We start from the raw sequence: 13,165 nt of genomic DNA, 5'->3' as shown, positions 1-13,165 counted from the left end.
CATAACCCACACTCGATGAAACCGAGTCATTCGTCATAACCCATATCGACGAAACAGATAGTGTTTCATCACAAGCACCCCGACGAAACAAGTCGTTTCGCCGGCCCAATGATTCGCCGAGGCCTAGTAAAGGCCCAGTCCATTACGCGGATATTTATCGACTATTCTGGTTCATTCGTTACACTTTTGGCAATTAGAAACCCTACTCTTCTCTCTCAAAACAACTTGACGCAATCATCCTCTCCATCTCCAGAAGTCCTTGCATAACCCATCTCGTCTCCGGTTAGTTTCGTGATAACCCGACTCGGTTCAAGTGTTACATTATTTTGTTTGAATGCTTATTCTCATATGTTGATTTCACTGACTGATTAATGATGATTGATATGATGATTATGTAGTTAGAAATTTAATTGTTAATGATAATTGTAATGGCGGATCCGATTACCGTTTTGAGATGATTAAATGATGGTATTGTAAATAGATAGAGTTGGGTACCCTACTGCTAATCCACGAGACTAAATCTGATGTTGCGATTGCATTTATTTATGCCCACAATACTTTTCTGTTGATGTTGTTGTATCTTGATGTCATTTGTTAGGGTGGTTAAAGGAATAGGCATTACAGTTATGTGATGTTAATAATCTGGTAATATACGATTCATGAATAAGTTCTAATGTTGATGATTAGTGTAAAACGGCTGTTCAAGATGATTAGGGTTTTCTGTGTGTAATTGATAACACGACGTAACTGACTTGTTGGACGAAACGCATATCATGACGAAACCGGCACGACGAAACATAGGGTGTTTCGCCGAGGGGGTTCACGACGAAACATAGGGTGTTTCGTCGAAGGGGATTCACGACAAAACAGGGGTGTTTCGTCGAGTGGGTAAACTGCACAGTAACTTGGTTAGGTCTGTTAAGAGTTAACTGGGTTAGTTAACTATTATTGATGATGACTTGTATGAACTTGTATAACTGATAAATGCTATGTGTTAGTGGTTACTTGTATGAACGTGATGATTTTGACTGTTAGTTGAACTTTGTGAATGTCAACTGATTATGTATACGTGCGCACTCTAGGCCTTGACTGACTATTTGTGAGCATATACTTTAGCATACCGAGCAAACCAAGGTGAGTTCACAATTCCAAGGCATGGGATTCCCGGTGGGTTGGGAATGGGATTGTATGACACTCGTACTTTCATCACTACTAGACTACTTAACACCGTCCTCGGTTTGGGAAGGACGCCGGTGCTACAACCTACGTAAAGCCTACGTACTATAGTCCTCGGCTTGGGAAGGACACCAGTGTTAGAACCTACGTACTAATGTCCTCGGTTTGGGAAGGACACCAGCGCTAAACCTACGTACTCGCTACGTACTGTCCTCGGTTAGGGAAGGGCACTTACGTAAAACCTACGTAAACTCATACTTATCACTGTCCTCGGATTGGGAAGGACACCTATAGATACAACTAGTCTAGTACATACACCATGGGAAGCCCCCACTTTTATTTGTAAAGGTTTGGAAACAAAGATACTGGGTAACGCATGGTTATGAAACGAACTTACAATTTCTGAAACGAACTCGTTAACTGAACAATCAACTGTGAACTCGCTCAACTTTGTTGTTGACTCTCTGTTACATGCCTTGCAGGACGCTAGGTACTCATGGAGCTTGCACTGGGAGGCGCAGTCGTTGTGGGACATGGACAGTGGATGCCATGTTAAAAACATTATGACATTTTGAACTTAATACTTATGTTGGGTTTTCATATTATGCTTCCGCTACTTAAACTATGTTTTGTTTGGACACCAATTGTATTGTGTTGGATTTCATAAACTACTTTTAATTATATGCTATGTTCAATATGATTGGTGGCTTGATCCTGGTCAGTCACGCCTTCATCGTCACAGATTGTCTTGGGATTTCCTGCCGGTGCGGTCGTCTTTGAATGGGGTGTGGAGTAACATCTGCAAAAGGTGTGTTCGAAGCAATTAGGAGATAATGTTCCTCTTAGATGTTTGATGCAAGGAGAGGTTGAGGATGGGTCAGAATTATCCTTTTGGCTTGATCATTGGTTGCTTGCAAGACCTCTGAAGGAGGAGCTTCCCAATCTTTTTCGGTTAGAAGTGAATAAGAAATGTAGAGTTAAGGATCGGATCGTTAATCTTGTTTCCAATCCGAGTGGGAAGTGGGAATGGAGGAATATCCCGGACTCTAATGAGGAACTGGCCGAATGGAGCTACCTGTGTAGTTTGTTGCATCCGGTTTCTTTAAAGGATCAGAAGGATAGATGGAAATGGTTGGGGAACGGGTCATGAGATTTTTCGGTTGGGGCGGTAAAGAGGTTTTTCGAGGAAATATTGATTTTAGCTCCCGCTATGTGTGAGATTGGTGTAAATGGCTTCCTAAGAAATGTAATCTCTTCACTTAGAGAGGGAGTTGGATAGGATTCTGTCTAGGGTGGCGCTTCAAAAGAGGAATATCCATGTTGAAGATCCTAGTTGTCCTTTATGTAGAATGGGGGTTGAGTCGGTGGATCATCTATTCACCTCTTGCTGGGTTTCGTCTATTGTGTGGCAGAAATTCAAGCTTGGTGTAAGATTCCTTATCCTGTCTTTTTCTCGTTTCGGGACATCCTGGAGGCGCAGAAATGGTGTGGGATGGTAGGAGCCAAGAAGGAGGTTTTCCACGGGATTGCTATTCTTGCGTGCTGGTGTATTTAGAAGGCAAGTAATGATCTGGTTTTCTCAAGGAAGAATGTTAACATTAACGAGATTTTTTGTGAGATTAGATCGTTAGGTTTTGTTTCGTATAAAATTAGATCGAAGAATAGGTATGTTTCATGGGAGTCGTGGTGTAATTTTGTAAATATGTAATTGGGGTCGGCCGATCGGTTTTGAGTTGGTGCGTTTTTAATGAAGTTTTCCTTTCAAAAAAAAAGTAAATAAAAATAAATTTATTGGTATGTCATAAATTAGAACCATAACTCTCAATTAATAATTGTATGCAGATGTAATTGATAATTAGTTATTATAAATATATGATATAAGTTAACGATTTAACTCTTACTTTATAAAACATTTCTTTATTTAGTGTCGTGAAGAATTCAAACGGGAAAACAATGGTGAGGTGAAATATGCTAATAAAAATGAGCCCTAGCCGAATGGGGTGTTAAAATTATGGTATGAGAGCTCAGGCTCTTTTATGTCAATTTTTTTCTAAAACATAACATGTGAGGTAATAGGCATATGTGTACAAGTTAGGTTATCACTATGAATGGTATTCATATTCATTTAGTATAGACGTACGATACACCGAGTTAGAAAATAATAGAACCTGTAACAGAAACAGAGTTTTAGCCGGCTCATTAGAGCAAGTGAAATATGCGTCAAATTGGCTAGTATAGACGTATGATATTCTGAACTATATACCAATTTTTATTGACTTAGGATTTGTGTCTTCGTTATTCACATACTATGTAAGCTATTTTTTTATTTAGTAGTTTAAAAAATAAAATTTTCTTTTAAGGTAGTATAGTTGTAACACCCTAAAAAAAATACATATAATTCTTACTTGAATAATATTTAACAATGATATTAGTGCCATTAATATTGAAGGTGGTTTTATCGGATAATGTTTATATAAAATAAGAAATATTAAAAATATCAACTGATTAAAAATAAAACTAAAATAGGAAATATTAAAAATATCAACCGATTAAAAATAAGACTATTGTCTAGAAAAGAAAAAAAAAACGAAAGTTATATTAGGATAAACAAAATCAAATATGTAAGTTTTATGATTATTGCACAATATGCTATTATATACATTAAATATAATATATAATATGTTAGATATTAAACTAATATATTTAATTAACATTATTAACATTATTATTATTACTAAATAAATGAAGAGAATGACACATATCATTAATTGGAATTCTTTATTACAAGTTGATTATATTCGCTTTACAGTGCACTTTTCATTCTAAACCTTTATAATTTGTTATGTGGCTATTTTAATTTTGATGGATACAATCTATCCGACATGTAAACTAGCAGTGTGGCTAGTTTTTTTTTTTTTTTTTTTTTTTTTGAAAAGTAAACTTTACTAGAACCGACCAAACCCACAAACCAGGACGGCCAAACAAAAACAAAAATTACATAAATACAAAATTACTCCAATCGATCCAAGAGAAGGACCTAACTTTTATTCTACTACTAATCCAAAGAAATCCAAAAGATTTTATATCTCTAATAATATCTTCTACTCGGGCCTGTTTATTCCAAAACTTCACGTCATTACTAGCACGTCATATGCACCAACAACAAATCATAACAATACCGTTGAAAACTTCCTTTGCCAACCCGCTTAGCCCAACGTTGTTATGTAACTCCAGAATATCCCTAACCGAGTATGGCGCAAACGGAGCCACTTTACACCAAGCGGCGATATGTTGCCAAATCACCGAAGCTTTTGATGACTCGTATGGTTTTCAATCCATTAGTATGTTTATTTTAGAATTCCGGGATCAATTATCTTGTTTGCTTGTCATGGAAACATCCTTTCCAGGATCCATTACCTTTCTTTGACATAAGGTTGTGACTACCGTGTTAAACCAATCGGTTTAAACGGTTGAACAAGAATCAATGGTCCGGAGGTGCACCAAGTGAGGTTAAAATCAACTCATTAAAAATTTTATACAGATAAAATTTATTCAAAAATATAACATCTTGTAAAATGCCATCATAGTTGTCGCATTATGTGCTTATGGGTCCAAGTGAGGTTAAAATCAACACATTAAAAAAAATCACAAAGAATCCTTTTTACTTAAAGGAAGTAAAAGTAATTTGTCACTAACAAGTGCTTAACCCATTTTAACAATTTATAATATACATGTTCAAAAGTAGATTTTGACTAATTTAAAATTTGGAATTTTTCTTTATAACAAACTAGGTTATAACCCCGTGTATTACACAGGTTAAGTAAATAAAGTATCAAATAGTTAATAACGAAGATTTAACAATTATAAAACGATATTTTTAGACACTTTTCTAATACCCGAACAAAATTTTGTTTTCTGTATGATCAAAACTTGTGATGTTTGTCAAGTTTATAAATATGAAAGCATTTGAATCATCGATTAGAAGACAAATTGTATCATCGACTTTCTCACGACGTGAACCCAAGTTTTATTTAAATATCAGTGGTCTCAATTTATTAGTTCTAAAAATATTGTTGAAATGTTTAGATTAGGCATATATCAATTAGCCAATTAGATAAACTTATAGCTACAAAATACTATTTAAATTAATTAGATAAGTATAAATTATCGGTAATTATTAAGTTATATAACTTTAAAATTTAAATATATGGACTTGAGTTGCATCTTAAAAGGATGATGGTTTTTGGATAAATTTATTAGTACGATAATATAGTTATTATTCTTCTTGTATTTTAAATATATTAAATAAATAAATAAATTATTTGTCAAGCAAGAAAATCGTTCCTTCCACCCTCGTTATGAAAATGCTCGATATTTGTTTCAATTATTAAGATATAATTTTTAACCTAGTAATTAATATAAATAAATAATAAGATAATTTATGAAACTTTGTCGGTAATTTTTTAAATGTTTGAGACATAAATAAAATTTGATAATTTAAATTAAATAATAATTATCTACAATTGAGTAATAGTAGATGGTCTAGAATAATGACAAGTGTCCTTTTATTGGTTTCTTTTATTATATAGTACTAGCGGTAAGACCCGTGTGCAAACATGGGTGGTTTCTTAGAAAACCATGCATAACACATATTAATAGAAAGTGTAGATAAGTGTATAGATATTATAATTTTTAACTAATTAACTAACCATTGTGCAACAAATAAAATATCAGCTTTGTTAGTTATCACATTAAGTGTATTTTGTTTTTTAATTTAAAAATCATTTTTAATGGTTTAACCTTGTGAGTGATCAAAACATTTACTGACGGTCACATCCTCAAGAACCACTGATGAGAATCTTAGTGACTGGTGTTGAGTGGAATACGTATATTTCCTACTTCAAGATAGGAATATGGTTTGTAGCACAAATTACACAGATAAATGCACATGTAATCCCTTTATAATATAATATAATATAACAGCTACAAAATAGAACCCAAATCATCAACAGAGTGTTATGAAACATATGTCTTCATCTCTACTCTTTTGGGCAGGTGAAGGTTGTTGAAACATATGTTTTCATCTCCACTTTAAAAAGGTTTTATCAACTTCCACAGGCTTTCTTGAACATATGCGCCCTCCGTGTACATGCCGTTCGCAATACATCTGATCAGGAAGCACGTCTTTTTTGCACCGCCATCTCTTGCCATCTGTTCTTCTGTATCTTTCAGATTCACCAGTATTATGATCGTCGCTTGAGGCCCCACAACCTACATCTACACAAAACAAATATCATATTTCAAAGATCTACCAAATAATACAAAAATTAACTAAAACACTGTTTTACCCCAACAGTGGTTTCAAAACACTGTTTTAACCAACAGTGGGTTCAAACACTGTTTTGACCCAAAAGTGGTTTCAAAACACTGTTTTAACCCAACAGTGGTTTCAAACACTGTTTTAACCCAAAAGTGGTTTCAAAACACTGTTTTAACCCAAAATAGTGGTTTCACTTTTTCTCGGGTTAAAACACTATTTTAACCTAACAGTGTTTAAACCTAATCTTTTTTATTAAAAAAAAAAAAAAAACTTCGTCAGCCATCAATCTTGCTTGTTCTGCAACGTCTGATGCGATTCTAGCATGAAAGAAGACAGGTACATGCAATTCAAGTCTTCTAAAACGTACAAAATACAGTCCTGGACAATGGGTATTAGACTCTTTAAGTGTTAGAAAATATAGTCCAAAAGTGAGTAGACAATCAGGAAGAGATTCAATGTGGGAGCCGTATAAGATACCTCATATGCAGCACTTATTTCTTTGAACTTTTCTTCTGCCCCATCACTCTTCTTCATATCCATTTGAATCCTCAAAAAGGAACGAAACACATCAAATGTGTCCACCTAAAAAATCATAAGATTTAAAGAAAGATCTTATAGTGATATTGTTATCTCATTGTGATACAATCTTACCTCCTGAGAACCAGCACCTGATCCATCATATTCCCCTCGTACCCCAGCCTCGCCATAACGATCATATAATGATCGTTTCTCTTCATCAGATAAGACCTATATTAGAAAAATACAAAATGAATAAATAGAGAGAAAAACCACTTTTATAATGATCTTTTCTCTTTATTAGCTTGTAACGCAGAGACTCGGCCTGAGCAATGGCACAGAGACCTCTGTTGTTAACCCTTTCATCATAAAGCTCCACACTATTTTCAGCGAACTTAAAACGCTTGTATATACAAATACATTGAAACAACTGGGACTTGGAAATTACACACAAAAAGTATCATGCGATAAAAACATTCATTCAGTATGTAAAATATTTAGACTAATGAATTCCAAACCATATAAAACGAACAAAAGTGTGAAACCTTTAAACTCTTAACTCCTCAGGTAAGTAATATACACAAAAGAAGCATATTCAAACACAAATAACCTTAAACTTGCTTCCAATATACAATACAATACATGAAGAATATTTAAATAACCATGGCTTTAAACATGATATTGAAAAGAAATCGACATCTCTTATCAATAAAGAAACGGGTGGAATAATAAGTATAATGTGGATGTGAAATCTTTATCTAGCTCATGGAAAACCATATAAAAGATCAAAGGGCACATAAACATAGACACACACATACATATATACATACATATATTTATTTTAACACATGACCACCACATTTTCTAGTATTACAGAACATAACAATTACCAAGTCTAAAACACGAAAAAAAAGCTTTACGGATATTTTAACATGAAAATATCATGCGTTGACAAAAAAAGTCGAACCGATAATGAGCGTATTATAGTAAATTATAAATATTTGACACTAATGTAGGATATACTTTGCTCATTAATAAGAATTTTTAAAATCTTAAACAGTTTGACCTATTAGTCCTATTTGAGATGATCCAACTACTGTTTTTTACCCAATTTGAGACAAAACAAGCCCAACCAAATTTGACCCATTAACCCGTAATTTTAAACTGCTACCTTTAAGGATGAGCAACATTAGATCGCACAAGAAACTAAAAAAAATTACCATAAAAATTACCAGATAAAAAAAAACTGTAGTTGGCTTTTGCTTTGCTCATTTTCAGCATGGGAATAAACTATTAAACACATTTTGAAGCTCTTTCAAGTATATATTTACACTAATATAAAACCATAAGTCGAAAAATAATCATTGAGCACTTTTCTAGCCTTTTGGGAGATATGGGCCTTAAAAATGACAAAGGCTCTAGAGGAGTGCAAATATCAAACAACGGAATTATGAAAGAAATCAAGGAATGCACTCTTATATGGTTGAAGTACATAGCGAAAATGGAGTACCTTATAATAGAACATTGGTCTCAGGTTGGTGTACATGTTATAGTAAGGTATTGATCCTAGCTAGAGTGTTTCCTTAGTTTGAATGAAATGCTCCCCCTTATGTTAATAAAAAGTAACGGAATTAGTCAACAGTTTCATACGCATGTATGCTTGGTAATACAGTACAAAGAATGCAGATAGTATATGCAAAAAAAAGTTAATTAAAACATGAAAGTGGATTAAAGATGTTCCCCTCCAAACTAAAAGTGTCGGTTACCTTTGAGCCCTTTGGCACATTTTCTAGTTCACGGACACTCCAAGTAAGTTCATACCGATAAAAGCTGATAGAAAAATAAAAAGCTTACTTCAGAAGGCTTTACTGCCTTGTTCAAGAACTCTGCTGCCGCCTCAACAGTTGCTTCCAAACCCATATTATTACTCATCCTACACAATCAAAACAACAAAGCCTACAAGTTCAAAGCATAAGGAAACAAAGCACTACTATTGCATATAGATTGGTGTTAAAAACTCTGCAGGATGTTTGTAGATCATACTTGGGGGCTAGAGAAAATGGAACCGGTTCTCGAGCGAAAGTAGGATGAGGGATTGAAGACAAACTACAGTCGATGCTGATATAAACAGGTTTGCTCTCTTTCAGAGCAGTTGAAATCGCAGTATCGATCAGTTCATGTGCATCTTCCAACTTATTCATGACAACCTACATATATATAAATAGTAACAATAACAATTTAACCAAAAGCTTCCAATTTGTATAAATTTTTTCCTGAGGCTATCAGCACAAGTTTATATATCAAGTTATAACCGTTTACACATATTTGTCAGCTGTATGATCGTTTCTCTTTATCAGCTTGTAACGCAAAGACTCGGCATAAGCAATGGCACAGAGACCTCTGTTGTTAACCCTTTCATCATAAAGCTCCACACTGTTTTCAGTGAACTTAAAACGCTTCTGAACCTGTGATGTCAGCTCCCTTATTCTCCTTCCCTTCTCACCTGCATAAACAGATTCAAGAATACATTAACCAATGTTTTTCATTAGACTAATCACAATCTAATATGAGTTGAAGAGCAATAGAATAAGATGAACAACAAAGAGCATAGGTGTAACCCTAACCTTTCGCTTCTTGCTCAATTAATAGACCTCTGTTGTTAACCCTTTCATCATAAAGCTCCACACTGTTTTCAGCGAACTTAAAACGCTTCTGAACCTGTGATGTCAGCTCCCTTATTCTCCTTCCCTTCTCACCTGCATAAACAGAATGAAGAATACATTAACCATTGTTTTTCCTTAGACTAATCACAATCTAATATGAGGTTGAAGAGCAATAGAATAAGCTAAACAACAAAGAGCATAGGTGTAAACCTAACTTCAACACCAGAATAACCACCCTCTGCAAGTTCCCTGGTGAGGACCTCATTCAGCTCAGCAAAGAACACACCATCAACTACAAACTGAATCATACAAAACATATTTACAATACATTCTATTAAAAAACAAACACAATACGATCTTGTAATACCAATTGACAAAACTAACCTTTCGCTTCTTGCTCAATTGAGTTGCTCTATGTCAGCCGAGTTTAGTTGATGAAGATTGCTGACCTAAACGGTTTAGGGATCAAAACACCATAGCAAGGCCTAAAACAGGCCAAGAAAACATCAGCTGATAATGCTGTAATTCAGAAATGATTCGGACAAAAAGATAGTGAGTTTATTAACTTGCGAACAGTAAGGCCTCCAAATAGCTTGTAACGCAGAGACTCGGCCTAAGCAATGGCACAGAGACTCGGCCTCCAAGATTGCTGACCTTGAAATATTCATAAAAATAAGATTAACAAATACTCTATAAGCAAAACTAACTTAATATTTGTCACTTAAATCTCAAGAGTGGTAAATCAGTGAAAATTATAAGCAATGACACACATGAATCACCTACATAGTTAGCAAAAGCAGGTTTATCAATTTTAAAAAGTCAATCAAACATCAATGGCACATTTCACTCCAAAATGAGCTTCCAATTGATATATGTACATGTATGTATTACATAATTTTGGTCGTCAAATACTACAAACCATAACGCATGATGCTGATTGAGGAATTATATCAAACAGTTAGTGTTCATACATAACAAACCCTTGGCCAAACAACACAGAAATATTTTCCCTAAATTCTACCAAACCCTTGAACACCCACATAATAAAACACAAATCAAGACTGATACGATCGTAAATTAGGGTTAAGTTATAGTGAAGTAAGAAGATGAAACGTACCAGATTGCTTAGGACGACTGGTGTATAGGACGGTTCCGCCATTGGATTGTGTGTGTGAGTGGAAGAAGGAGAAGATAGTGATGAAATGGGGGTTTAACAATGCATATTGATGGTGACGATATTGAACGGCAAAGTGAACGACGATTTCATGGACGATATTGAAGCTCCGGATTTGAGAATTGATAAGCTCAGTGAGATGTCTGAATTTGAGAGAGAGAAAGTGAGTTTTAGAGAGAGAGAGAGTTGATAAGCTCAAAGAAATTAAAAAGAACTTATTTATACGTAGGTTTGAATTTTGAATCTGGAGCCAAGATTTTGAATTTTGAATATGGGCAGAGGTTTTGATGGCAGGGGTTTGAAGCGTGGCTTTGCCCTTTTTGTATGTGGGCAGAGCTTTGCCCTCTTGAATGTGGGCAGACCTTTGAAAGTTGGATGTGGGCCATAGGTTTGAAAATTAAATTGATTTTATATATTCCAATTTATGATGCAGTAACGACAAAAGAAAATGGCTGCCAACTAAGCTTTTCTTATGCCACTGCATTTTCTCCTTTTATAGAAAATATAGATAGATAGATAGATATCGTATTTCTAGAAACTACTAGCAAGTCTTTTGACAAGTATGATGTCATTTTAATTAGATTAATCTTTTTAGTTACCAATAACTTTGTATTTCTTTTTATAACTAAATACCACAACTTGTTATTAGGTTCTTTTTACACGAAATAAGAACTTACTTCTATTAGAGGAAATTACAATTGATTCTGGAAGGTTATACCTTTTACACTTCATTTTAATAACTAAAACAAAGCAAGCAAAACATAATTGATTTTGTATTGGCCACTAGGTTATCACCTGTGAATACTAACGGGTTCATATATGAAAATTTTACTAAATATAACTCTATATATATTTTTACATTTCATTGAAAAATTCACATAATTAAAAAAGAAATCAAGCATTGACTGAAAAGTCAACACATTCTTCAAGCATTGTCAATCCTTTTTCTCAACATATAGTCTGTAACATGACTTTCAAAGTCAAACATAAGACTTTCCAAATTTAAAATTCTCTTTCATGGATTCATAATTTCTTTTAAATCTTTTCCCTAAAGTAGTCATATCTTTATACATCAATATGGAATAAAACACACAAATTCATGAGCGGCAATCAATCCAGAAGATCAACAAATCAAACTTACCAAATCAAAAGCCCAATTGTTAATGATACATCTGGAATTTTATCCTTCAACACCCTCTTAGAAAAATTATAAAACTTAGGGGCTGTTTGTTTACCTCTTAATGGGGTTTTAATGGTTCAGACCACTTACTTGTTCAGCACTTAATGGTTAAGACTGTTTGTTTCGTGAGCAGATGTCTGAATGGTTCAGACATTTGCCTCTGAATGGTTAAGCATTATACTAAGTCTGAATGGTTAAAACCTCTAATCTGAATTGGGCGGGCGTTTGCCTCTAAACCGTTAAGCATTATATTGGCTCTTAATAGTTTAGACCTCTTACTAGTTTATCACTTAATGATTCAGACCTCTTACTGGTTGAACACTTAACCATCCAGATGTTTGTCAAACAGCCCCTTAATGGGTCAAATACACAAATAAGTTTACAATGATAAGCACTAACAATTTTGAATAAAGTGATTAAGAATACGGTATGCGCTACACTTAGGATTTGACTTTTTATTTGTTTGAATCATTTGACCCATTTTCTTTCACATGCACCAGTTACCATTTTCTTTAACCCATTAGAGATAAAATTGTCATTTCTACTCATAGTCCTACACCTTTATCCCTGTTATGTAGGGGGAAAAACATAGTTTGTAGCTAAGATGTTAAATTGAGCTAAAACAAAAGTCTTAACATAAACATAGACAATAACAAAACCATAAATTAAGTGTACACTTGAGACTTAGTTATAAAAAGTACACCTATATATAGTCACTTTGGCCCTTGACACTTTCTTAAAAAATTAACACTTTCTTAATACAAGTATCCAAGCCAACTATATCAAATATGTTTTGTTAACCACAACTCTTTGTTACCTTGATAGAATTAGATATATTAAATTAACTTTTCAAGCAAATTTGGAATCCTTTGTGTCATAAATCTAATCTCTTGTTAAAAATATTTTTTTCTATTCATATCCTTGAATATATCAGGTTTAACAATTTCTAACACATATCATGAATTACATATCTTATTAAGAAGAACGTTGTAAAATGAAATCACTAGGTCAAGTTTGAACCTTCTCTTGAAGATGATAAATCTCGTTCATAATCGCCTCGCCTTCGCTAGAAACAGAATAATTATAAATAACATCACGCGTAAAGACTCATTCACAAGGGTCTCTTTATGGAGTTA

The 13,165-nt window shown here is 34.0% G+C and overlaps 1 protein-coding gene across 10 annotated transcripts; it reads right to left on the bottom strand.

The window, feature by feature from the left end:
- Positions 1–6,119: 6,119 nt before the first annotated feature.
- On the bottom strand, positions 6,120–11,050 carry LOC110872871 (chaperone protein DnaJ-like). Of its 10 annotated transcripts, none has more exons than XR_004879235.1 (12): positions 10,793–11,049; positions 10,242–10,329; positions 10,060–10,160; positions 9,886–9,974; positions 9,637–9,768; positions 9,325–9,515; positions 9,056–9,219; positions 8,779–8,968; positions 8,523–8,618; positions 7,148–7,243; positions 6,974–7,078; positions 6,120–6,874 (listed from the first exon to the last, which is right to left on the bottom strand). XR_004879235.1 is itself a non-coding variant. In XM_035983191.1 (12 exons), the coding sequence occupies exons 7-11, from the start codon at positions 9,211–9,213 to the stop codon at positions 6,779–6,781; spliced, it is 534 nt and encodes a 177-aa protein (XP_035839084.1). In that variant the 5' UTR covers positions 9,214–9,219; positions 9,325–9,515; positions 9,637–9,768; positions 9,886–9,974; positions 10,060–10,160; positions 10,242–10,329; positions 10,793–11,049; the 3' UTR covers positions 6,120–6,453; positions 6,768–6,778. The 10 variants fall into 10 exon arrangements, 7 of the variants coding, with proteins under 7 accessions (XP_035839084.1, XP_021977470.1, XP_021977475.1 ...); XR_004879236.1 differs by having other exon boundaries at positions 10,242–10,324; XM_035983191.1 differs by lacking the exon at positions 8,523–8,618 and having other exon boundaries at positions 6,120–6,453; positions 6,768–6,874; positions 8,867–8,945.
- Positions 11,051–13,165: the final 2,115 nt, after the last annotated feature.

The sequence above is a fragment of the Helianthus annuus genome, chromosome 14, assembly GCF_002127325.2.
Source record: "Helianthus annuus cultivar XRQ/B chromosome 14, HanXRQr2.0-SUNRISE, whole genome shotgun sequence".
In the NCBI taxonomy this organism is placed as follows: domain Eukaryota; kingdom Viridiplantae; phylum Streptophyta; class Magnoliopsida; order Asterales; family Asteraceae; genus Helianthus; species Helianthus annuus.
The sequence above is the reverse complement of the archived record's forward strand: the minus strand, read 5'-3'. Positions and strand labels throughout refer to the sequence as shown.

Excerpts from the sequence above, each read along its gene's own strand:
- LOC110872871 (XM_035983194.1), bottom strand. The coding sequence starts at position 9,213 with ATGAATAAGTTGGAAGATGCACATGAACTGATCGATACTGCGATTTCA. Across the intron at positions 7,079-7,147 it reads CAGGTGCTGGTTCTCAGGAG|GTGGACACATTTGATGTGTT; the intron begins GTAAGATTGTAT and ends ATGATTTTTTAG. Across the intron at positions 6,875-6,973 it reads AAATAAGTGCTGCATATGAG|GACTGTATTTTGTACGTTTT; the intron begins GTATCTTATACG and ends CCCATTGTCCAG.